General features: G+C 42.4%; 1 protein-coding gene across 2 annotated transcripts; it reads left to right on the top strand.

Annotated features, from left to right (window-relative positions):
* Positions 1 to 456: 456 nt before the first annotated feature.
* On the top strand, positions 457 to 20,569 carry ATG4C (autophagy related 4C cysteine peptidase). 2 transcript variants are annotated; one of them, XM_082287033.1, is made up of 12 exons: positions 457 to 550; positions 791 to 882; positions 3,088 to 3,218; positions 4,012 to 4,095; positions 4,746 to 4,979; positions 7,366 to 7,696; positions 9,551 to 9,621; positions 10,190 to 10,326; positions 12,530 to 12,608; positions 13,273 to 13,349; positions 16,234 to 16,353; positions 19,391 to 20,569. In XM_082287033.1, exons 3-12 carry the CDS (start codon positions 3,143 to 3,145, stop codon positions 19,559 to 19,561), a joined length of 1,380 nt encoding a protein of 459 aa, XP_082143159.1. In that variant the 5' UTR covers positions 457 to 550; positions 791 to 882; positions 3,088 to 3,142; the 3' UTR covers positions 19,562 to 20,569. The 2 variants fall into 2 exon arrangements, with proteins under 2 accessions (XP_082143159.1, XP_082143160.1); XM_082287034.1 differs by having other exon boundaries at positions 521 to 649.
* Positions 20,570 to 25,623: the final 5,054 nt, after the last annotated feature.

The raw sequence follows: 25,623 nt of genomic DNA on the forward strand, positions 1-25,623 counted from the left end.
AACCAAAGAAAAACCACACACAAAAAACCACACACACAAAAAAAACCACCCCCAAACAAAACCACAAAAAAAAAAAAATCAAACAAAACCACACCCTCCCCCCCCCAAAAAAAACCCCAACAAAAAAAAAAAAAAAAAAAAAAAAAAAAACAAACCAAAAACAAAAAACCCAAACCCAAGCAAAGGGAGAAATGCTGTTAAAGGACAGCCGCAGACCCCGTGAAGGGACTGGGCTTTCTGCTCCCGCTCCTCTTCCCGGGATTTCGCTTCCAGCCGCAGCCCGGCCCCGCCGCCTCCCTCCATCCTCTTCCTCCCTCCTTCCCTCCTCTTCCTCCGCCCTCTTCCTCCCTCCCGCCTCCCCACCGCACTCCCACCGGACTACACTTCCCAGCGTGCCCCGCACGTGTCCGCAGCCCGTCCCTCCGCGCCCCAGCCGCGGCGCCCGCCGGGAGTTGTAGTTCGCGCGCCGCTGCGCCGCGGCCGGAGTAGCGCCGGGAGGCCGCGCGCTGCCCGGGTGGCCCCGGGCATGGCGGAGGCGGCTCCGTGAGGGGTGAGCGGCGGGCGGGAGCGCCGGGACGGGCCCTTCGCGGCGGCGGCTCGGGTGCCGCCGCGTCCTGTGGGGCCGGGAGCCGCCGAGCCCCTTCCCGCGGTGCGTGTGGGCTCCTGCTTGGTTGGGAGTCCTGCCTGGGCGAAGCGTTCCGTCCTTGCTGCAGGATTAAGGAATAATCTGGTTTTCTTTCCGAGCCGGCTTCAAAGTATCGTTTCTAATTGTCCTCGTATGTGTTTGCAGCTCCTTAAAAATGACCTCCGGCCACTGCTCGCCGTCGTTGTTCCGTGTGGGTTTCGCTGACTGTCGCCGCTGCCGCTCCGGGCTCCTTCAAGGTACAACTGAAAGCCAGGGAAGTCTTAGTTAATAAGAGATAATTTATCTTATAATTATCCCATTGAGGCTTCATTCATCTTTCCCGCTGAGGTCTCACCGGCAGCTCGCGTTGCTTTGATGCTGTTTATGAAAACAAATGCTGGTTTTGGGGGGTTTGGGGTGTTTTTCCATCCTTGTGAACAAACAGCCGCTTCCCGGCATTGATCCCCCTTGGGGTTTCAATTCCAGCCGTGTCCTGCTGCTCCCTGAGGGAACATCATCCTCGTGACGTGTATCTAAAGAACTTCATAAATGAGGCAACTTCGGGATAAAAACATTAGATTTAGATTTGATAATTTGATACTAAAGCCCATTGGGCTCGAATCTGTATTCCCTGGGACCTTCTCCTCGTGCTGTTACATTAATTTCCGTGGAGCTCTTACCGATGCTTTCTTGCATTGTTGGGAAGAACCTGCATTTTCCCACTGAAAAAAAAAATATACCTGGTTTGCCTTAGCATTCCTGGAAACCCCTTCTGCATCTTTAGCATAATATCAGAGAAGAAATGTATCTGGAGAAAAGATAAATGTGCTGTGGTGACCATTGTCTTTTAAAAGAAAATGAGCTCCTTTCTCATTTACATAATTTTGTCTTCGGGCCCTTTCAGAACTGTAGAGTTTCTTTCAGTTCTAATTTTAGTCAGAGGAAGCTTTTATAAGAATTAGTTTTTAAGGCAATCAGTGGGTGTCTGTTTAAATGGTTGTTGCTGATGGTTCATGTTAGGAAAGACAGGACCAAACACACCTCCTGAAGAAGTTCATCTTACCAGCTTTGCTGTCTAGAGCTGGTGATACAGTCAGACTTTCCTTTTTATCCTAAAGAAGAAAGAGGGGGGAAAAGACAGGAAGTTAAAAGCCAGCTTGAAATTCTCCTTTTCTTCCTTCCCCAGCTTGACACAAGGCTAATCATAGCAGGGATGTAGACACTTATTATTTTCACTAGAAAAAAGTCAGTCTTTCCTCATGTTTGTGAATTGGCATTGCTTCTTATTCTGTCAAGAAGCAGATTTTTATGAAATAATACTAGGGAATAGTGGGAAGATGTGCTAGGGGTGGTTTGGGCAGCAGATTGCAGATCTCCAAAAAGTAGATCTGTGTGAGTACCCTCAGGCTCAGATGATGCTGTCACCCTGACTTCTTCACCCTCTCCTTAATTACACTGTCACTGATTAGGTTTCCTTAAAATATGTTCCCAGTGGAGAGAAGTGACACGGTTTGTTTAGTCTTTGTCCTGATTTTGATCCCAATTCAGTGGAGAATAGCACATGGAAAGGTAAATACAGTTCTAGATTCTCCTTTTAAAGAAAGGAGGCTTTCTCCTGGCCCAAGTTTTTTAATTAAATGAAGAATTTCACTGTTGCTTACGTCATCAGCTGGTGCTATCAGAACTTAGCTAAAAATGCTCTGAAGGTTTCAGAGATGTCCCACAAGAGCTGCTGTTGAAGCAGGAGCTCTTAACCTTTCACCTGCCTGTGCAAGGGTTTGGGCCACCAAATACCATCAGGAAAACTTTCTGTGTCAAGTATTTCAAGGTGAACCACTGACAGAATACACGTGGTGGAGGAATAGCAAGCTTCCTGTTACAAATGGGGCAGCTGGACTATGGAGGGGGTTCTGTCCCATTTTCCCAGATTTCTTAGGAACAGGGATAAAGGTAGTAGATATTTGTGTTGTTACCAGTTCAGGTTGCTTTAAGGTGAAATCTGTCTTGCAGAACAGAAAAAGCCAGTAAAGATGCATTTCCTTGCAAAATTTATAAGGAGTTTTTACAAAATCAGCCTGCACTCTGGTGGATTTTAACACGAAAGGTGCTTTTTGTTTTCTCTTCAGCAGAAAAGAGCAGCATCTTTTTTATTTAGTGAGCTGCATCATAGCTCTCCACCTCACAGCTGATAAAACGAGTGTGCTCATGTGCCAGCACAGGTTTTGTGCTCTAGAGCAGTTTGTGGTGCGAGGCAGAGCTGCTGGAGAACATTATCTTTTATTGAGCTTTGTGTAGTGCTTTTATTGGTGTATATTTGGAATTAAATTATTTTATTACTTATTCATGGGACATGGGATTGCTTCTCAGTGCCTGGTAGTGGGGGGTTCTGTGAGTTTATTGCTGTTTCTGGCCATGTTGGGCTTAAGTGGGGATGCTGAGTGTTTATATTTTGGTTTTTGCAGCAGCAGAACTGAAAGCCTTACAAGACAGCGATGGCTTTTTCTCTAGAATTTGAATATGGAGGCCACAGGGACAGATGAAGTAGAAAAGATCAAATCAAAGTTTATGTCTGCATGGCACAACATGAAATACAGTAAGTGGAACAGAGTGTGATCTGTCTCATTAAAAGGATTGGAATGTTTCTGGTCGACATGAATGGAATCATAACTAATTAATACTAAAAATGCAATATGGCCCTTGCAACAATTTTTTCTTTGATATTATAAATTAGCCCCACTAAAAAAATTCTTTAGCTTTTCATTTTTCCAGATAAATCTTGCATAATTTCATTTTAAATTACTTCTTTTGGAAACAGTAAATATATTATGAAAATTACTCTAGATTTGCATAGGCTTTTAAACGGGGATAATATGGAATCATCTGCACAAAGATTTTTTTTGTTTATAAATGTATTTTTATGGAAAAAAATAGGATGGTGTGTGAGATACAAGTTCCACTGAAGAATCTACCCTTGAGTAAGATTTTTTCCACAGTTGAGCAGTAATTTGTTTATGAGCAGTCAGATTTTCACGTGTGCCCTTTACTAATCTGCCTTGATTTTTCTTCTTTCCTTTTAGGACTGAGGTTGCTCAGATTTACCTCCAGGTTTCTGATAAATGTTGTTAATTGTCATAACTGAGCTTTGGAGATGTCTGGAAAGATGAGAAGATACTTCCTTTTCTGCTTTCTTTAAGGCTATCACATGGTTGAAAGGAAATAGTAGCCATTGCACCCTATATAGGATTTTTTATGAGACCAAACCCCAGTTTTATTACTTTGTTTTTATTCCCCTTTCAAGAGTTACCTTTGGCTTAGCCAGATGCTGTTAGCATTTCCTTTTGGAATACTTCAGTCCCAGATTTGTATTTGTTCTGCATCTGTTCTAGGTTGGGTGTTGAAAACAAAAACTTACTTCAGTAGGAACTCTCCAGTCTTTCTCCTGGGAAAATGTTACCACTTCAAAACTGAGGGTGAGTACAGAGCACTTCACTCATTCCAGTTTTCCTCAGTTGGAGCTCTGGGGAGATATTTTTAATCTCCCAGAAAGAGTGGCATTAACAATTACCAAATGCAAAATGTAAATATGGAAAGGTTATAAAACATTCATGTAAATGTCCACCTCTGATGTAACCGATCCTGACCTGATCTTTTCAGATTTTACACCAAAACCATGTGCTTTCTGTAAATATTTGTTTTGTAATTTGCACTTCATTTACCATCAGCTGGAGATTTTCTTTCTAAAAGCTCCTGATGGAAATAATGGCAATACCTGATCACGGTCACTACACCAACACCTTCATTATCACGTTCCAGTGTGCAGTTCTTTAAGTCTCTCTCTCTATTTGACCATTCACAGTTGGGTGAATTAAGCACTTACTTGCAGGTCAGTGGTTCCACTGGCACAGTGATGTCTGCATTGCTCTTTTGATTTTTCCTTTTTTTTTTAATCTGACACATTTCTGTTATGTTTGTCTTCCATTTTTCCTTTGTTGTATTTGAGGCAATTGTTAGGTTTTGTAAATTTGCTCTGTTTTTCTGATAGATTGTGTGTTTGTTGCTTGCTTTCTAATAACAGAAGTGCCATAACAAATTAGAACTTCAACTGTGCTTTGCCTTGCAGAATCTGGGGAGCTCTCTACAGATGGGTCCAATTTTGATAAAATCAACACTGAGATTTCAGGGAACGTTGAGGAGTTCCGCAGAGATTTCATTTCTAGAATCTGGCTGACGTACAGAGAGGAATTCCCTCAGATCAAGGGCTCTGCTTTAACCACAGACTGTGGCTGGGGCTGCACGCTGAGAACGGGGCAGATGCTGCTGGCTCAGGGCCTGATGCTTCATTTCCTTGGGAGAGGTGAGTTACGAGAGGAGATCCCTGTGTTTGCATAAGCACAGGCATTCTGTAGAGACCAAAGTCTTTTTTATCCCAGATCTGAAGGGCCAGCTGGGTTTGGTTGTGGGCTTCTCATTACTGTTGGAATTGTCCCATTGCATCAGAGATTGAGCTGTCCTATCCTTCCATTTCTGAGAACCAAAGTGTGCCCAAGTGAACTTCTGAGGATTTTCCAGTATCCAAGTGTGATCCCTCTGCCTGGGTATTCTTACCCATGCACATGCCCAGTTCTCTTGAAATTTGATTGTTTCTTGAACTCAAGATGTAGAAGTGAGTTCCCCAGCCCATAGCTGTGGGCTATGGCAGAAGTGATGTTCTTTTATCAGTTTTAAAGTTGTCCATTATTGAATTTCTTCTGGTCTTAATATATTGAGTTCCTAGAAGGATTCTAATCTAACTTCAATACATCATGCTCTGTGTGGAAACATTCACTATGTCATTTCTTCCCTTCCCCCATGTACTTAGAGAGAAACTTCCCTTTTTTCCTTACCATTGTCTGTCTCAGAGTCCTCCCACAGCCACAGCCAGCTGAAGCTTTAGGAGCTGTGGGACACTCTGCTGTCACAGGCTAAGTGTCCACGTCCTGCAGAGAGGTATTTTAGGTTCTCAGAGTTAAACACCTTTTCTTTCCATCCCATTCCCAATCCCTTTCGTAACAATCATCCATTGCTTGGTGTCAGAATGACCCAAGGCACAGGCCTGAAGCCACCCGGGGGCGTTGAGAGAACACAGTGCATTGTTTCCTCAGCCATTTGTGGGATCCCAGGAATACTTCAGCAGAAGATCCTTCTGAAAGCCTGTTTTGATAACACTTTTCCCTTGCTGTGCAGCTCTGATGTAAGCTGGGAACAAAGTCCCAACCCAGCTGCACCACAAAGTCTCCATTCCCAGCAGCATCAGGACTGAACTGTGGGATTGGCTCACTGAATGTTCCTTTGGCTGTAGATATTTAAGTCATAAAACATTCATTACCCTTTTCAACTAACTGCAGATATCCAAAAGTGTGTAAATACTTCTGCTGAGAACACAAATCCCTTAAATATCACTTTTCTTATACATACATTTAAAAGAAATTCAAGACCTGCCCAGAAGACTCCCTGTGAGCAGGAGTGTGTAATGGCTCGTTTGGAAGTAACCCCAAACAAAATAGCCCCAGGTTTCTATCTTTAAAATCCATGGTTCCAAAGAATTCCTTGCATGTCCCCCTTGCATCCTAATTTGGAAAGTGATGGGGTGATTCCAGAGTGCTCTTGTTTCTGTGGCAATCCAAATCCACAGAAAGATGGAGTAGGGATGGTCTTTCTGGACTACTTTGCTCCTCACCTGGTCTTCTGACAGCTGGTGAATTATCTTTTGAAAAGCGCTTATGAGGTCTGGACAGCTTTGGAAACACATTTAGGTGTTTACAGGAAGTTTTTCATGGCTGTTTACTCTTTTCCCAGAGATGTTTTCATTCTGCTTTAATGGTGTTGTTTCTGTTAGGAAGCAAAACTTGCCTGAAGTTTCTAGGTGAGGTATTTACACTTCCACTGCCATGTGGAATGTTCCAGATATTGCTGAATGATGTTGTGAATGAGTTTCGATTTTAAATACGAAATTTTATTTTGAAATGCCTGTGCTTGAGACACTGACTGAAACGTGAAGCTGAGAGTCCAGAACAGCAAGGCCTGTGAGGATGTTACACTGAGCTGGGTCTGTGTTGGGAGTACTTGTTGGAATTGTGGGGGAATTCCAGGCATTGTCCCTGGACCTGCTGAACCCCATTCTGTAGGAGGAATGCTGTGTGGGATGCATCATCCATGGGTAAACATTCAGCTGGAAAAGCAGACTGAAGATATTGTGCTGAATGATATTTAAACAAGTTTGCCTTGTAATCTGAAAGAATTAATTACTTTAGTGAATAAAAAAATCCTGCCTGTTTCTTTGCTGATCTACTTTGCCATTTTGCCAGGGAGAAATGTTTGCTTTTACATCAGTAATTCCTCAGGTCTGCCTGTTTTTTTAATAACTGAAAAATAAGAAGAATTAAGAGCTTTTGAAACTCCTTGTTTGACACAGATAAAAGGCTTTAGGATAGTACTGAAGTAATGTTCATGTATTTAATATGTAAGGGAGCTCTAACCTGTGATCAGGTGTATCTTGTTTATTCAGCTGACTGGGATGGTCACCAGAAAATGAAAGCAAATCCTACTGTACTGGAATTCTTTGTTGACCTGTTAACAGTGACATGTAAAATACACAGTGTTGCTTTAAGGAGCGTGGGGCACAGAGGGAAGTGCTTTGCTTATTATGCCATAAAGTTAATTAATATTAAGGTTAAAATGGATTTTCCCCTTTCCTGCTGCAGCCTGGGTGTGGCCAGATGCATTGGACATGGACAGCTCTGACTTGGAGTCCTGGACCAGCAACACCGTGAGGAAGCTCACGGCCTCCTTCGAGGCATCGCTCACGGCCGAGAGGGACCCCAAGATCCTGCCCCAGCCCCAGCGCGGCCCAGCGAGGAGGAGCTGGGATGTCACCGAGATGAGGAATGAAGTTTATCACAGGAAAATCATCTCCTGGTTTGGTGACTCCCCAGTGGCAGCCTTTGGGCTGCACCAGCTGATAGAATACGGGAAGAAGTCCGGGAAGATCGCGGGGGATTGGTACGGGCCCGCCGTGGTCGCACACATCTTGAGGTAAAACACCTTCAATTCTCTGTTCCTTTCCTGCGTTACATCACAGAGAAGCATTTCTGAGTGTCCTGAGATTACTTCAGCCTAATTGAGCAGCAAACTGTTCATTGTTAGCTTTGTAAAACACCCATATCAGGAGCAATTCCAGAGCTTTTTCACAGGCAGGAAGGGAAATAGCAGCAGGTGCAGGAACCAAACGCTGAGCTTTTGTCAATCTTACTTCAGGAAAAAAGACAACATTCCTGTTTTCTTGTAGGATCCCAAGTATCTCTCCCAAACCTTTTCAGTAGAGCTGCATTTAATGAAATGTTCTAAAAACTAGCCACTCTTTCAACCTTGGAACATGCATAACATTAGAGATTTTTTTTTTAATACTGTAACCTGGGGGCTGTAATGTACTGATAGTGTAATGAAATGTCAGAGCTAAAATTGATGTTTTCAGCATTTCTTTGCACACATCAAATTCTTGTGAAACTGTAAATGTATGGGACTATTAATATTATAATTATATCCCAGTAAAAGTAAAGGGTCTGTGACATTCAGCATAGTTAAAATAAAAAGTCGAAAGTCAAATTTCCCCATGCTGTGAGCCTTGATATCCAATTCTTTGAATGTTTTTGGGGTCTTTTTGTAGTCTTATATGTTTATTTATTTAGTGGATTCCAGTTTACCTATAAACTGAATCACTAGTAAATCGTTTAGGCAGCAGAAGGCAAAGTTCATGCACTTATATTTTTATATATATATAAATAGAAGATTTTGATATTTAATGTAAATGTTACATTAATCTGAAGTGCAGCTGTACTGGAATAATCAGCTGTGCATCCATGCAGATGCAAACAGGGATGTAGGAGTTTAGTATTATTAACGTGGTTTATTCTACTTTTTTCTGATGGTGGAAGCTGTCAGAATTCTTTTTGCTTGCTTTAATAAATTCTCTATTAAATTATTTGTCTCCCTAATGGGAGCAGGGGGGATTTGGTGCAGAGTTACACTCCCCACACCCCCAGGGGTGATTTCCAGCCTGGCAGAGGTTTCCTTTCCTGGCTCTTTCTCTCTTACAGCAGCACTAACAATGTACAGCTCCCTCATAACTTGGGAATGACTGTATTAAACCATTCCTCAAAATATAGTGGGGAATAAAGGGATAGTGGCCCTTTAATGCAGGTGTGTGTTGAACTCAAAGGCAAATCCTCAATTTTGAACAGTTTCCTTTCTTTACAAATATTGCCCCTGGTTGATGACCATGGTTCTGACTATCAACATTTATTTTCTTTTTACTTTTAGGTCTGTTACTCTTAGTCTTTTGAGGAGAGTCTAATATTGTAATTATCTTTTTGAAAGTTTTGGTGAAACTTTGCAGCTTTTTATTTCCAGGTGCTAATTTGTGGCTTGTTATATGAACTAAGGTCAAATAAAGAGATCTGATGAGTTGAAAATAGTATTTTTGTCAGCAAACTTAGCCTTTATCTTCAATATACATGACAGAAAATCGTTAGAAAGAAGTAAAGGAGTCAATATGAATTTAATTGTAAGTTAATTTGGGATTTGGGGCCTTTTTGTGGTTTTCATTTTTTCTTCTAAATAGCCAGACATTGTCATTTTGGCTTGGGAAAAACATGGTGCCATACAGGCTGGATCTGAGTGTCCAGTGTTTAAAAACAAATGAAAAATCCCCACCCCACCACCTGCATTTACCAGGAAGGGAAGGTGTCTTGAATTAAACAAAATAACCCCTCCTCAGAAATCCCAAACAATTAAAATCAACCTGTTTGTTAAAAACCAAAATAATTTGTTTGTTTATTGTTCATTTTTTAAAGTGAAAGATAAGTTAAATAGTTTTGTGTTTGTACTTAGAAAAGCTGTTGAAGAAGCAAGAGACCCTGAGCTGCAAGGAGTAACAGTCTATGTTGCTCAGGATTGTACAGGTAACTGTGATTTTGTTGATTTTTGCAAACATTTTAGATGCTTTTTCTGCCTTTCAGTTAGCACTTGACAATAGAGCTTTAAAGGAAAAAAAGTCCCTCTGAAATGGATCCACAAAATTGAGAGTATGTAGACAAAGGGGTTCTTGATATGTGCAGATTGTGCCTTGCTTGCTTGGTATCTTACAGTGGAATTCCAAATCAGCAAATCAATTATTGCCTCTTCTCCTTTTACATGGAGATGTTTCTGTTAGTTGGAGGCTTTCAAGTTTTAATTATTCCTTTCAGAAATTTATTTGCAGCAATAAATATTTACTGGCTTTCTCCTAACCTACCCCTTCTGCATTTCCTTGGCACTGCGACTCAGCAGCAGCAATTCCCATCCCACAGAATGTTGCTGGGAGTGAGGAGGCAGAGCACTGGTTCTGAGTCACCTGGGTTGTGTTTTAGGAGGACAGCAAGGTTTGGAAGGGCTGCAGTTTCAGTTTGTCGCGCTGTGATGCCACGTTGGAGGTGTGTCTCCAAAAACTAGAGGTTATATTTGAAATTTTAATATTCCTGTGTCTCTCAGTCTACAGCTCAGATGTTATTGACAGACAGTGTTCTTTTATGGATTCTGGGAAAGCAGGCACAAAAGCTGTAATTATATTGGTTCCTGTGAGACTCGGTGGAGAGAGAACAAACACAGACTACTTGGAGTTTGTAAAGGTATGAAATGAGAGTTCAATCATTTTTCAAAGAGTAGCACAAGGGGATATGAAAAGCGACTTCACGAGGGTAATTCTCCCCATTAAACGTGTGGTGGGGATTTTACAGTTGAAGGTTGTAAAGTTTGACTTTACAGATTTTAAATTTCCCTATTACAAGATCAGACATAATTGCAGAGCACATGATGTCCCTTGGTAAAGCAGTGATAACTGTCCTGCTCCTTCAGCAGCCACCTGAAAAGACATTAATGCAGTGGCTCAAATTACAAATGGTAATTTAATATAGCAGGACTCTAATAGCATATGTAACTAAGGATCAGGCAGCATTTTAAAATACAAATACACCCCTTCCCTTACTCTGTTCCTTATTTTCTTAAATAAGAAAATGGTTCAAATGGTTTAAAGTTGTTGCTTGTCTGTTCTTCCCATTTTCTTTTGTCTCTTTGTTCCCATGCAATTATTTGATACCTTTAGTCATTACTTAATTGTTTTTTCCCTGTCTGGATGAATGTTTCTGAGGACAGTGATGCAGGAGTAGCAAGCAGTTACCCATATAAAAATGAGCTGGAAAAAAGGAAAACTCAAGGAGAAAGCAGAGGGGGGAAGGTCTGTGCTGTGGTTTTTTTCAGCAGAGGTTCTGCAGACACCTGAGGACGTGCTGTAATCCTGCCTCTCGCTCCTCTTAGGGAAGAGCTTGTTCTCTTAGCCCTGCTGCTTTTATTTCATTTTCCATGCTCCTCTTTATCTGTCTTTAAAGTTTGGGTTCATTTTTAGTTACCCCAGTGCAGTAGCATGAACCAAAGCTGAGAGTCTGTAACATGACTTATTTTTGTGGCTGTCTGTTCACTGCGACATTTCAGGAAAACATTTTGATTTTTACTGGCATGGGGAGACAGACTGGTGAAGGCTTTTAAGTGATGGACTTAAATTGTTGTTCTTCCCTGATTATTTTCCTTGTATTTTCAGACAGTTGGTTTGGGAAAGTTTTAGTTTTCAGCTGGCTCCACTGTGTGATTCCTGCTGCTCCCTTCCCAAGGCTATTCCTGCCCTTTGCAGCCTGATGGAGGCTGTGATAAGAGGGCTTTCAATTGCCTGAATCAGTCACTCCAGTGTCTGCCTGACTTCTCAAGAAGTGACCACATTTCTTGGAGTCTGGCTTTAAGTTAAAAATGCAGATTTTAGAATGTAGCACAAGAGGTAATTTCTACAAAGGATTTTATATTTATGGGTGAAAATTGATAAATTTTTTATAATTCACTTTTACAAGAAGCTTGCCATAGATTAAACAGTTATCCATTACTCTGAGGAGCTTTACTCCCTCTCTGTTCTGCCCTCCTTGGCTCTTGGAGCCTTTGCCTCTGATCTGCCTGAATGTTCTGTGGTGCTCAGAGCATTTTCTAAGGAAACCTTCTCGTTTGTATTCAAATTAAGTTTTCTAAGGAAACCTTCTCCTTCGTATTTTAAATGAGCATCGCTTCCTTAACCTGTATAAACCTTGCTGGATTTGACTTTGTGGCATCTCAGGGGAGGTTTTTGAGTGACTTTATCCTTGTCTAAGCAGGGAAAATTTTATCTTGAGGAGCCTTGGTATTAGTAGTATGACAATATCAATCTTTTTGTTGAGAGAAAAGTTCCCTACTTATACTTAGTAATGTCCCTTTCCCAGAAGTTCTGCCTCCAGATGGTTCTGGTTCCTCTGCCCTCCCAGGCAGCCTCCAGGGAGATTTATGGGGCCTGTCAGTTGTGTGTCTCTCCTCCCGGGATTTGGGGCAACTCTTTTTAGAGCTGGACCTTGTAATTGGTCATACTTCAACTGGCATTTCTCCCCAAGATGTAGAAGCTGACGCTCTGGCCAGACTTGTCCATTTGAGTGCAAAAAGAAGAGAGTCCCCAAGGGCACAGAATGTAAATGTGTGTGGAGGCTGGAAATCTCAATACTTTGGGATATTCGGACTGTGGAACTGGTGCTCAATTTGTGGCGTGATGTTTTGCCTCCTCCCCAAAAACATGTGTGGGTATCTCATGGGAAGGGAGGACTTTCTCTGGAATAGCTGCTGGTGTGGGTTCACTTTGGTCAAGCCCCAGGAAGTCATGGAGTCAGTCTTTAAAAAAAACCAAAACCATTTGCCTAAAAGAGCAAATATATTAATTCAGTTTAATACTTTGGTTAACGCTGTCCTAATGATTTCCTGTTCTTGTTTCAGGGAATTTTAAGCCTGGAGTACTGTGTTGGCATTATTGGTGGCAAACCCAAGCAGTCCTATTACTTTGCTGGATTCCAAGGTTAGTATTTTAATGTGTTATGTCTCCTCAGTATTTTTTTCCCTCAGAGTTAGGAAGTTAATATTGAAGCAGTGGGAAATAGCGTGATTAAAATAGCAAAATGAGTACCTTATTAATTCATCACATCTCCCCAAGTCCAGCCATTTGTCATTTACCCCACGGAGTAATTGGATTCTGTAAAATGTACATTTAATTTCCTTTGTTGCATAAACAAGGCATAATTTATCTGTTTCACCAAACTTGAGGAGCGTTTGCTGTTCCTGCCTGGCAGTTCTTATTTAGGTATTTACTCTCTCCTGCTTTAAGTGGTGTTAGTTGATGCCTAAATGACAAGCAATATATTCTTGCTGTCAGGATGAAGCAGGGCGATACATTTTTCATATGCAAACTCCAGAATATAATTGTGTGTTTGTAAAAGTAATTTTATCACCAAAAATTAAATGACAGTTTCATCACTTTATAAAAATTCTGCTTATACAAGCATATTTGATTATGCAAAAGTTAATCTGTCCTGCAAAAACCTGTGCTTCAGTCAATGAGTATCAGCCTGGCAAGCAGTTACTCACTGGCTTTTTTTCCAGCTGTTCTGCATAGAAATTGGATTGTAAGCAGTGTAATAATAAGGTGTTTTTTGAATTACTTGTCTTCTGTTTTGTCCTTGCAGATGACAGTTTGATTTACATGGATCCTCATTACTGCCAATCTTTTGTAGATGTCAGCATAAAGGATTTCCCTCTTGAGGTACTATGGATATAGACCTGGCACTGTTTTCTTCCCATATGAATCAAACACTAATTATTTAGAGATGTTCTAGCTAGCTGCAGCTTTATGGTTTTACAGTTACATGTTATTTATCAATGTTCTGCCCTTCTTTATAGGCCTATAATCAACAAAAATGACCAGAGGTTAAATTTCAATATGGGGGTTTAATTTTTACTTCATTAATCTTCATCTGTTTTCTTTTTAATGATCATAAAATCTCCAGAATAGATGATCACTTTATTTAAGTAATTTTCCATCAAAGAAAATAGATGATATTTGTAGATCTTAAACCTGTTTGGAATTGGGGTTGATAAGTTTGTCTTTTTGGTCATTTAATTTTTTTTTTTAAATTCAAATTGCAACCAACATCAGGGTGAGAATTCCTGTTGTATTCAATAGTAGGAGCCTGGAAATACGTGGAGCTAAAGGAGAATATATGGAGCTAAAGGAGCTGATTAGAGAACTCAGTTTACAGGTACCCTGGGAAAACATTATCAGCTGCAAGGAAGTGCTCAGTGGCCTCAGTACTCACAGTCACATCCTCAGGGCCACCCACAAAAACTCCTTGTCTTGTGCCCAACTTCCACAGGAACTTCCAGCAGCTCTTGGTTCAGTAGGAACAGCCTGGGGGTGCTTCAGGACAGAGCTGGAGCAAAACACCATCAAATAGTGTTTAGGAAAACTACTTATATAAATATATATATACACATATATCATCTCAAAGGACCTACACAGGGCTGATGTCAAGTCCTTCAAGCAAACCCTTCCTATTTTTCATTATTTAACAAAATGCTTGAATTAGCATGTTACATAATACAGAAGTGGAAGATTCTCTAGGAAATGAGAAGGTTCTGAATGAAGCAAAAGAACACAGCACCAAAATGTGTCAGCAAACATCCTACCCAGGCAGTTTGGTTGTATTTAGAGATGCCTTTAGGTTTGCCCCGTTGAGATATTTGAAAGAAGAGTTGGTGAGTGCCAGCTCTGCCTGGGATGATTACCCAGATCCTTCCCCTTTATCCTAATAACTGTGTTTTGCTCCAGTGCCTCTGCAGATTTTACAGTTTGGGAAAAACCAGACAAAAGGTGGGAAGAGCACAAAGCAGCAGAGCTGAAGTGACTTCCTGAAGGTCCTGCCGTGGTGCAGTGGCCAAGCTACAAAAAATACACCTGTTTTTGGGTTCTGTTCCTATGACTCAGCCTCCAAATTGTGCTGCAGACTGGCATTAATCTGAATTTCCAAATAATCCCAAGGTTTTAAGCTGTGTTTGGAAGGTATGCAAGCTGCCAGCTTGGCTTGATCACATCCTAATGCTTTCCTGCAGACGGAAAATAGATTGCAATTTAATGCTTGGTGCATTTAATAGTATTATATCTTTGTCCAGAAATGTCAAAAGTAAACAGAAATTGCTTTCTTAGTGTGGATAGTTGCTTGTTAGATTTATCTGTGGGGAGTATTTTCAAAATTGACAAATTGTCCAGAATAAGCTGGAAATCAATCCACTCTGTATTGGCTTCCAGCATCCATTTGTTTGGAGGAGTGGGAAAAAAAAAATCCTCCCCACTTCTCTCTCTTTGTTGTGCAGTGATTTGTGTAGCATTAAACCTCCTGCCCTGCCAGTGCAGCACGACTGGAGGGACAGGGTTGGTGCTGGAATGGGATGTGGAAGGCAGGGTTTGATTTATGCATTTGATGACTCAGGAATTAATATTAAAAGTACAATTGCTGTTTATGAAATAGGAACAGTGAGGGGAAAAAGCAGTGACTGAAATGAATCTTGCAGGAATAGCCCTAATCATCTTTGCAGATATTTTTTAGCAGAGGTTTTACAGAAATACCTCTCGGGTTTGTAATCACCAGGAAAGAACAATGTATTTTATTATGTAAAACTGCTGCAGGGATGGTTACACTCGGCTTTGGGAACCAGTGCTGTCTTCTGTGGGTTGATTTTTGTGATTGGCAAAAAAAGGGATTTAATAGAGGGAGGATGATGGGTCATCCTCTGCGTTAGAGGCAGAATAGAGGGGACTGGATCCCTTTGAGAGCAAGCGAGGAAATAATTGCACTTATTGGACAATGAGCTTCACCAAAACTGCAGTTCCTGTAATAAATAACCACAGAATCGGGGTAGATGGGATGTACTTATTTTTCCTCTGATAAACTGAGTGAGGAGCGTGGGGAGGGGGGTTTTGTGTTTGTTTTCTCTTACAGCAGGGCTGCTGAAAGTATCAGTTCACAGCACTGTTGGGGCATCATCTGTCAGGGAAAGAGATTTCACGTTAGGAAAAACCCATTTGTAAAGCAGGGCATGTTTGGTTTTCCCCTACTTGTGAATCATTGTAATATGGTTTTGCTTTTGTGTGTTTTGTGGGTTTTTGAACCCATTTCATTTACTAAAGGAAAATGCATGAGGTTGGTTTATTCCATTATGTCTCTTTTATAGAGGCTGGGGGAGGGAAGGGGCACTGGGCAGTGGTAGTAAAGCAGTAAGATAGTGCAAAAGCTGTTACAAATTCAATTTGCAGAAGAGCATTCACCTTCTCTGCCTTGGGAATATTCATAAAGTATTGCTGGGAGCAGCAGAGCTTTGACAGATTCCAAACTAACCTGGTGGTGTGGGGAAGTTTGGGGAATGCAGCCTCAACAGCAGGAGGTTTTACACGGCTGGGGAAGGGTAGAATCACTTGAATTTTTGAGGGAGTGGGAGAAATGCCTTCCAAAGTGTGTGCTGGGGTTTAATTCAGGTGATGCAGGGGATTGGATGTTTTAAAGCTGTTGGTGGGGACAGAAGTAAATGCGTGGATCTGTGCCATGCCCGACCGTAACCGTGTGTTTCATGTTTTTTAATCGGGAAACTCGCAGTCATTCCACTGCCCTTCTCCCAAAAAGATGTCATTCAAAAAAATGGATCCGAGCTGCACAATAGGATTTTACTGTAGGACTGTGCAGGACTTTGAGAAGGCTTCTGAAGAAATCACCAAGGTAGGTGCTGGAGTTCCCAAATCCCTCTGTCAGCCAGAACGGGGTGTGGGGAGAGGAAGAGAGTCAGCCTCGCCCTTCTAAGCAGACATAATCCTTTTTGTGGCATTTATGACTGCTTTTACCATTGTTAGAAATGCAGATTGTTGTTAATTCCATCCTTTTTTCCCCTGTGTAAGGCCGAGCCGGGCCTGGGCTGTGCTGCGGGAGGTGTCCGGCAGAGCGGGATGCGGGGCTGGCGCCGGGCGGGCCCACGAGGTGGCACTCGTGAAGTGGGAATGTCCCTGGCAGCCCGGCGAGCTGGGCTGCCCCGGCCCGGGGGGATGCTGGGGAGCAGCCCGGCCCTGGGCAGGGATTGGGGGTGGAAGGGAAGTGTTGGAGCAAACCCAAATTGTTCATTATTTCTCCTTAGCACAAGTGGCTTTTTCCGGTGGGAAGTGCAGGGCTCTGGTTTGAGCTCCGCGGAGCAGGTGCCACCCAGCAAATCTGTCTGACCCCAACCTTCCCCTGGAAAAACTCTGCTCTGCCTTCATTTAGGTCCAGTTGGAATCAAGTTTTGTTCTCCTTGGTTATTCCAGTATGTGAGGATATGAAATGCAGCATCATCAATGTGTCCTTTGAGCTGCTCTGTGTTTGGTGGGTTCAAAAAATACTCTGTGAAAAGGATGCAGCAGCAGCAGCAGATGGGCACAATGTAAATATTCCAACCATAGCAGTTACCACAGCAGCACAAGGAATTAATGTTTGTCCAGCATTTGGAATGTCCTGATAAGTGGTATTAGAACTACAGCCAAAAAAGCATTTTTTAGAACTTAATACCATTTATAATAAATAGATACAGATTGATGCTGAGGTTGTTTTTTTGATTCTTACCCAGAGAAGTGTAAAATAGATTTAAAGAAGTTCCTAAGCAGCAGATCCATGGAAAGTTTAAATAGTGAAGTTTCTGTTCTTCCCTGTTTTCTTGTTCTGTCACATAGAAGAAAGAATGTAATAACATAGTATAAAAAAATCTCATTACAAAATTGGTTCCTGTGGAAGTTTTCTTTTTCCTATTTCCTTATTTTTCTTCTTTCAAGTTTGGGATTAAGTGCAGTTTTTTCCTGAACACAATTTGTGAACATACTCTTGGCTGATCCAAGTCTTGGAGTTATTATCCTGGTATTTTAGATAGGAACTCTTTAATATTAGTGACATTATTTGATATAAATACAGTTCAGGCGGTGTCAGTTTGAAAGCAGAGGAAAGTTTGGATAGAGGTACAATGTCAGAAACATTCTGTCAATTGATCTTTCAATCTTTCCTTCACTTCCTTTGTGTTTTCCTCCTCTTCCATTATTTTTCCCTTTGTTTGCAATTCTAGTGTGGTAACTCTTGAACTATAAAGCTCAGTGTATTCCCAATGTCCCCTGTGGAGGCTGGACTAAAAAATCCAGGTTCTCATTGCTTTTTTGGGTAATAAGAGGTGAAAGAAAATATTTAGCTTACTTGAGGATAAACCTTATGGGCCTTATATGTTTAGAGATAGAGAAATCAGGGCATCAGAATTGACGCCCAAGTGGAGTGATGGGTGAAACTCCCTCCAAACCACAGTCAGGCTCCCCTCTGGGAATTGTTTCCCTATCCAAACCCATGCCAGAAAATAAATAATCCCTTGGGATTGTTATAGAGCTGCATTTGCCTGTTTGTGGCCCAAATGTAACAGAAATGAGAGAAGAACTGGAGCTGAGGAGAGGTTGAACATGGATTCAGTTCAGCACAAAGAATTCCTGTTGCAGTGACAGTCTAACATGGAAATACTGAAAATACTGACCTTTACCAATAAACTCCTTTAGCCATCACTGTCATGGTGTCTCGAGGAAACTTGCAAGTTGTTCAGAATTTCAGATGATCTGTGGTCACTGTTGGGGTGTGGCTTGGTGAGAGTTACACAAATCTGGACCAGGTTCCCCTGGACTTTTTTAAGGCATTTCCTTGCCCAGTTCCTGTGTTTACGGTTTCCTCACCTCCCTCAATGCATGGAAGGAGATGTTGTGGAGAAGGAAGTTTCAGTAAAGCTGAACACACACAAGGCAAGGGAATCCCAGGATTTTACTGGGATTGATTTTTTTTTTTTTTTTTTTTTTTTAATGCCCCCTCAATTCCTGACTGTCTTTTTTGAAATACTTCTTACTGTTTAAAGATCTGTTTAGGGCTTTTTTACTGTTTGAGACTGATTGTTCTCCTGAACTCGTGTTCAGTGATTTTTAGTTCTGCATGGTGTGTATCTCTAGCCTGATGTAGTTCTGCATGTCACTGCAACAGTGTGCTGTTTTTTTCCAAGCAAGTAAGAAAAAGTAAAACAAAATAAAAAATAGATCAGTGGAAAAAACACCCTGAAAGGTCTTTCAGTATTTGGTGGGGTTTTATCTGCTGTTAAAGGTGTTTTGCTGATCTGTTTCTGTATTTATCATTCCCCACCATCCTCTTTTTCTCATGCTCAGTTTTCTTATTGATAAATAGATTTATAAGTAGATTTTGGGCACCCTGGTTCCCTGTGACTGTCACCAATCTGGTTTGAGCCACGTGCTCCTGACTGCCTTGTTTACGTTGATGATTGTGTTTTAACTTGTAATAAAACACTGATTATTGCACGTGCTGATTCTGCAACAAAAATCCCTCCCCAGGATGCTCAGTTGCTGCAGAATTCGTACCTGTGCTTGAGGAGACCCTTATGGCCATTAATTATTTTGTAGAGGTTTTTATCTTCTGTCTTTTATCCTTTTGTCTTTGTTGCACTGAGTCTAACAGCACATACAGGTGATCTGAGTGGGACAGAAACAGAGATAGGCATGAAATTAGCAGCTACCTGAGAAAGGGAAGTAAGTATCTAAGAGGAGGAGGAGATGTTTGGATTGTGCAGTGCTTTGGTTTTAATGAGATAATAAAGATAAACAATGCACTTTTTACTTGGCAGTCATTATCAGGTGAATATATCAGTGCTTGCTGTATTTTTTCATTTCCAATTAATGTTTCATCTGATTTGTGTTTTACATTGTAGATGCTGAAATCTTCATCCAAAGAGAAATATCCCCTGTTTACTTTTGTCAAGGGTCATTCTAGAGACTATGATTTTGCTTCCAGTCCACTCCATGAAGAAAATGACCTTTTCTCCGAGGATGAAAAGAAAAGACTAAAGAGATTTAGTACAGAGGAGTTTGTCTTGCTTTGAGGACATTTTACACGAGAGCATCGGCAGCTGTCCAGGAGAACACTTGCCTTTTAAATATAAAAAATGTACCTGAATTCCTCCCCCAAAAGGCAAGCCTGTACTGAAATGGGTCTATTTTCATAAAGATGATAATGTTTTATATGTTAAAAGTCTTTAAGATGTCAGTTACTACTGTATGTACTAATTGGTTTTGCTCACTGCTGGCTGGAGGAGTGTCTGTGCCGTCGTGGTAGTGAAGGGAGCGGCTTTGCTCAGAGCCAGGTGTGCCTGCGGTGCCTGGCCAGTCCCTAAATCCCACCCTGTGCCCTCCTGTCCTGCCATTCCAGGCCACCTCCTGAGCAGGGCTGCCAGGGGTGGCTGGGTTTGTCAGGGATGCACATCCAGAGGTGTGGAGATCCCGTTTTTCCTGTCTGCAGCACAGCTGGAGTTGTTCGTGTGGGATGAGCACAAGTCTCAGCTGTGTGGCCCCAGCAGAAGTTCTGCTGCCATCCTGCCACACATCCTGAGCAGCTCCCTGCTGGAAGGGTGAGGTTGATGGATCAGGAGTCACTGTCACTTGCAATCCTGCCATAATTATATAGGCTGAATTGTGAGTTAAGGTACTCTTTAGCAGTATGACTTTCTAATGGTTTCTCATTAAGCTTGCTTTGGAGCCTTAATATGAGGAGTGAAGATAAAGTATTACCTTTCCCTACAATTTTTAAAGGTTATACTATTAATATTAACTGCAACCAATCAAAGCAGCTGGAGACAATTATTAGAAGAGAGCAGTGTTTGTTTCCTGTTTCAACTACCATAATGGTGAGGCTTCTCCTGCCAGAGCAGCTTTTAAATCAAAGCTAAGGGGGGTGAATGTGGAAAATTCTGGGCTGTGATGATTTTTTGTTTTGATACATGTTGTTACTGTACAAATGATTACTTGATGGTGTGTGTTCTCAGATTGCAAACAAATGTACAGAAATAGTTTCATGTTTTAACAAAGTAAATGCAATATTTAAAAAACCATATTAACGCTGCTTGGGAAATAAAAGAGGTGTGAAAACACAAAGTGCATGTGCCTTTTATATTAATATTAGATCCTCTAAGAGTGAATATAATCCTGCATCTAAAACAATATTGTAAGGTGTAAATACTCTGTTTATTTGCAATAAAGGCAGATTTTATTGTTGTGTTGTAAACCAAATGTTACCTGTTCTAAGTGCTGCTCAGGCACAGAGGCACAAGTGTTGCTGATCCAAATAATAAGCATCATGTTTGTTCATTAAAGCACCTTTTGCCTTTTATGAGCAAGAAGTGACTAATGGATAGATTTCAGGCAGAACTAGACCAGGTTTGTGTCTGTGTCAGGGTTGGAGAGTGCATTTGCATGTGTTTATTAATATTCTAAAAAGCTGAAATATTCATTTATTTTCAAGAAAAAAACCCACACGCATTATTTGTCTAAATTAGTAACCTGTGCACTGCTGCATCCTGCTAATATTGAGCATAATACGACTCTTTACTAACAGGTGTGTGAGGATGTTTGGCTTGATCTTCATATTTTTCATTAATAGCCCAGAAGAGGGAGTAAACAACGTATTTATGGAATTTAGATGTCAAAATGAGAATTGTGGGTGTCAGAGCTGGAAGAGAGAAGACTCCTGGTGAGTGAAGCACAAGGAAATGCAGCTTTAGCAAAGATGAGGCAGAGCCTCAGAGTGGTTCCTTTGGGTGACAGTGGACAGGAAATGAGACACGAAGTTGTGCTTTGCTTTCACATTTAAAAGAAGCAAAGCAATCAGCTGCTGCATCATTAACAGCTTCTGTCACAGAGCAGGGGGGTGTAATTGGTCTAATCTGGTTCCACTGGTGCTCTCCTCTCTGCTTCCCTTTCCACCAGGAAGGCATTAAGTGCTCAGAAGAACAGGGAGAAGCATCAGGAGCCTGCAGGGATGGATTTAGGGAAGATTTACCTTGGAGCTCGGTGGCTTTGTTACAGTGCAGCTGGAGAGGGAGGGAAGCTCTGCAGGACACAAAAGTGCAATGGATGTGCACTGGGAAGGGGGAGAAGAGCTGAGGGAATATTCCATGTCCAGGAGCCTTTGTGCCTCCTTGTGTGCTGCAGATTCCATCATGGACCACCCATCCACTGCAGGGCAGGAGCTGTAGCTGAGATGGGAACTGAAGGATGAATTTTCCTTCTTCCACAGCTCCACCACCTGAATTCAGGTACCTTCAAAAAATCCCGTGTACACAGACCCACCTAAGCCAGCTGTGTCTGCAGAAAGGAGCTGCTCTTCAAAGGCCTTTGGCTCAGAATTCTTGGGATGGAAATGCTCACATGGAATTACAAGAGCTGTAGCGCAGAAATGTTAAAAAGGAAAATGTAGCTCTGCCATTCCAACAGCAGTCTTCCCTGGAAGGGTGAAATGGTTTCACTTCTCCCAGTCTTTTTCCAACTGGCTAAAAATGTAGTGGTTGAAACACCTCTGAACTTGTTAAATATTGACATTTTTTCCCCCTTTCTAAGGGAAAAAAAAGTATCAATGCTAGAACAGCATCTGGGTTGTGCTCCTTTAATTTGTAGCAAATCCTTTAGTTCACCACAGTGGGGTTTTCTTTAAAGCCTGCTACGAATAATTGTTAAAAATGCATGGCTATTTTCAGGGGTTTTCATCGTGTTTTTTGTACAAGGTTTAAGCACAGACAAGCCCACAGAATGCCCTGGTGCACTTGTATACAGGGGTGACACAAGTTAAATTACCAAGTTGCTAGAAATTAATGTTTTTGGGTAACTACAGGGGACTTTAATTGGAAACTATGTTAATCGTGTAGTAATTCTCTTTACCTCGTCTGCATTAGCTGCTGAAAACCAGGCAATTAATTCGTGTCATTCGTGTTGCTGCTGCTGCCTTCAAACACAAACCCAAGGAGCATTAGTTACTCACACACCCAGCAGTGGCCGAGTCTCTTAAAGGACTTCCACAAATCACTGGCTCCTCACCTGCCTGACGGAGCCAGGCACGAGCTGGCAAAACAGGAGCTCTGCAGCTCGGAGCTTTTTACCACCTCACGACCTTTTCTTTCACTCCTTTCTGCCATTTCCTTTCTCCTTACAAGGAACATTTCTTTCTGTGTTTATAATATCTGACATTAGCTTGACACAAGCCCAGGCCTCTCAATGACTACGTGGGACTCTGCCTTCCCTTTCCAGCAGGGATATTTGCCGTGTTTTCCAAACCTTGGCTCTCCCTAGCAGTGACCAAACCCCATCACACACCAGAACTCTGCAGGAGGTGCTGGTTCTGCCCTGGGAGCTCAGGGAGCCCAGGGGTGTAGGGTGAGGGATTTCTCAGTGTGACCTGGCTCTGCAGCTCCTCTGTGGGGAAAACCCCGCAGACACCACCTCCGCTTCCTCTGCAGCCTCTCCCGTCTCCAGCCGAACTCCCGACCTTTAAAAACACCCTCCAGGCACTCAGGAAAGGCAGCAGCTGATTTCTGACACGTTCCCAACACGGAGGCTTAGGCTGGGCTGGAGACTGGGGGAGAAGCCTCGGGCACTGCTCTGACTCCATGGGGCACAAGCCCCTCAGGGATGGCTCTTGGGAAGGGTGAGACCCGAAGGTTGAGCTTGCCCCGTATTTACTCCTGAAATGGGAATTCCTAGAATGGTCCTTTAGGAGAGGGAATTATTTACTAATGTTGGTAGAGACAGCTGAGAGAAACAGAGCCTGGAGAATTGGGGCGCAGCTTCCAGAAGGCCTGGAAATGGAAATGTACTCAAACCATTACTGAGTTTGTTTCATAGAATCCCAGAATCCCAGACTGGTCTGGGTTGGAAGGACCTTAAAGCCCATCCAGTGCCACCCCCTGCCATGGGCAGGGACACATTCCACTACCCAGGTGGCTCCAAGCCCCATCCAGGGGCTTTATGATGCCTCTAAAGACTTCTTTTCCCTCTCACCATTCCCTTGTGCTTCAGTAGAGCTGGAAAACTGAGGCCACCCTGATTTGTTACTGCATCTTGTGCTTTTTTTTTTTTGCTTTTTTTGCTTTTTCACTCTACACCCTGAAGCTTTGTTCAATGTGCAGCAATTGAGCAGTTCAGAGACAGGGAGGGGATTTCCAGTTCCCTGCTAATTCCAGTAGGAAAATGGACTTGCTCCAGAGACCTGATTTATTTCCAGCCTTATTGACAATCTCTTAAAGGGAATGATGGAGTGAAAAGCAACCATCAGTGAGTTATGAAAGGTCAATAATGCCACAGATGAACACAAACAGCAGGTTTGAAATCCAGCCCTCCCCACGTTCTGTTTCCACAACCATTTCATCCAAGGTCATTGGGCTTTTCCAGGGAGCCCACAGCAGCAGAAGAGGAGACCAGGTTACTTCATGGCCCTTTCCCACCTTGGGGTGATAATTCTGGGGTGCAATCCCCCAGCCCTGCATGGGAGGCTGTGCAGCACAGCCAGGTACAGCATCCAGCAGCATTTCAGCTCCTTACACGATCCCTGAGCCCGGAGCCTCTGGCAGAATATTCTGCAGCACAGAGGTGGGACAGCCTCCCACCAGCTGTGGTGATGTGCCAACATCATATAAAGGGATCTGAAAATGCTGGTAACTTATTTGCATTGACAAAAAGGTGCAAAGAGGTGTTGGAGGGGGTCAGGATCCAGCCCTGGGCACTCATGGTTTGACCCTGCAGTTTGGTGCCTTCACAAGATGCTTCTGCTGCCTAATTGGATGAACTGAGCTCCATAAACAGTTCCCTTCCCTGTTTGTAAGCAGTCCACGGGCAGCTGTAATTGTTTGAATCCACTGTGTGAATAGTAAAAAGAGCTTTACTTAATGACTGCAGCAGCCCTGCTCGAGTGAGAGCTCTCTGGTATTTATTCACACCAGAATTCACGAGGCTTTTGTTTGCCATGAACACTCTTGCAAATAAAAACTTGCTCACTCTAATGTTTATGAATAAATGTGCTCGTAAATGCCATCAAAGCAAATCAGCAGGGTTTTATTTATGCAAGAAGATGCACAAATAAATGTTTGCTGTTTTCACCCAGCTCTGGTGGGTGTTTAGGCGGGTGTTAAAGCTGAGGCTTTGTGAGCTCTGCTCGGCACCCACACGTTATTCCTACTCTCCATCTCCTCCTTTCCTACACTCTGATCCTGCCTGTGAATCCCTGTGCCCCAAGGGAACGTTGTTAAAGTCAATGTTTTAGGGATTATCCATGTCCAGCAGCTTGCTGGGTCAGTGGATAAGATCATGGAAGGGACTGGGATAATTTTTGGATGCCCAGGACTGGGAGGATGGGAGGGAAAAAGGTTTGTGATGACAGCCTTGTGATGCTTGCATGGCACACAGCAGATACCCAAACCTGCTTTTTTTGGCATGTGCTGGCTCCTGGAGCAAGGTGGGGGTTCTGTCTTACCCAGAAGTGTGGGAGGTTATTGCCATCCTGTCTCAATCAGTGCCCTAATTAAATATAGGAGAGGATTTTCTTTCTAAAATGTAAATGTCAAGCCTTGTTAAGGAAAATTAAAATGCACTGAAATGAATGTGGTAGGAGCTGTGGAGGTGCTTAAGTAGAGTATCTGTATTTATTAGAAAGGGAACTAAAAAGGAAGTATTTTTGGAGCTCAATCCTCAAACTGGGCCATAAGGATTTTATGCAAATTTCCCTTCCAAATCTGCAGTTAGGGACTGGTTCCAGGGATGAATTCTATGTCCCAGCCTCTAAAAACTGTAAAGGAATATAATCTGAAACTCACCTCTTTCCAGGATTTATCTGTACATATCCCTCCTCTTACCAAGACCACTTGGGATTCTGTGCTGGCCACACTTGCTGTGAGTTGGACTTGAAGATTCAGGTCATTCCTTCCATTCCCTGTTCCCTTGAGTCCAGCAGAGCACAACAGGACAGAATTTAAACCCCTCCATTCAGCAATGGGATTATCCCCATCTAAAAATAACCCTCTTTAAAGGCATTTTTCTACTTCAGCCCACAGTGAGCCTGGAGCAGGAGTGTCAATCAGAACCTACAACACTCAAACCCAAAGTCCTGGCCATGGATTAGGATGGG

The sequence above is a fragment of the Coloeus monedula genome (genome assembly GCF_965178545.1).
Source record: "Coloeus monedula genome assembly, chromosome: 9".
Lineage (NCBI taxonomy): Eukaryota > Metazoa > Chordata > Aves > Passeriformes > Corvidae > Coloeus > Coloeus monedula.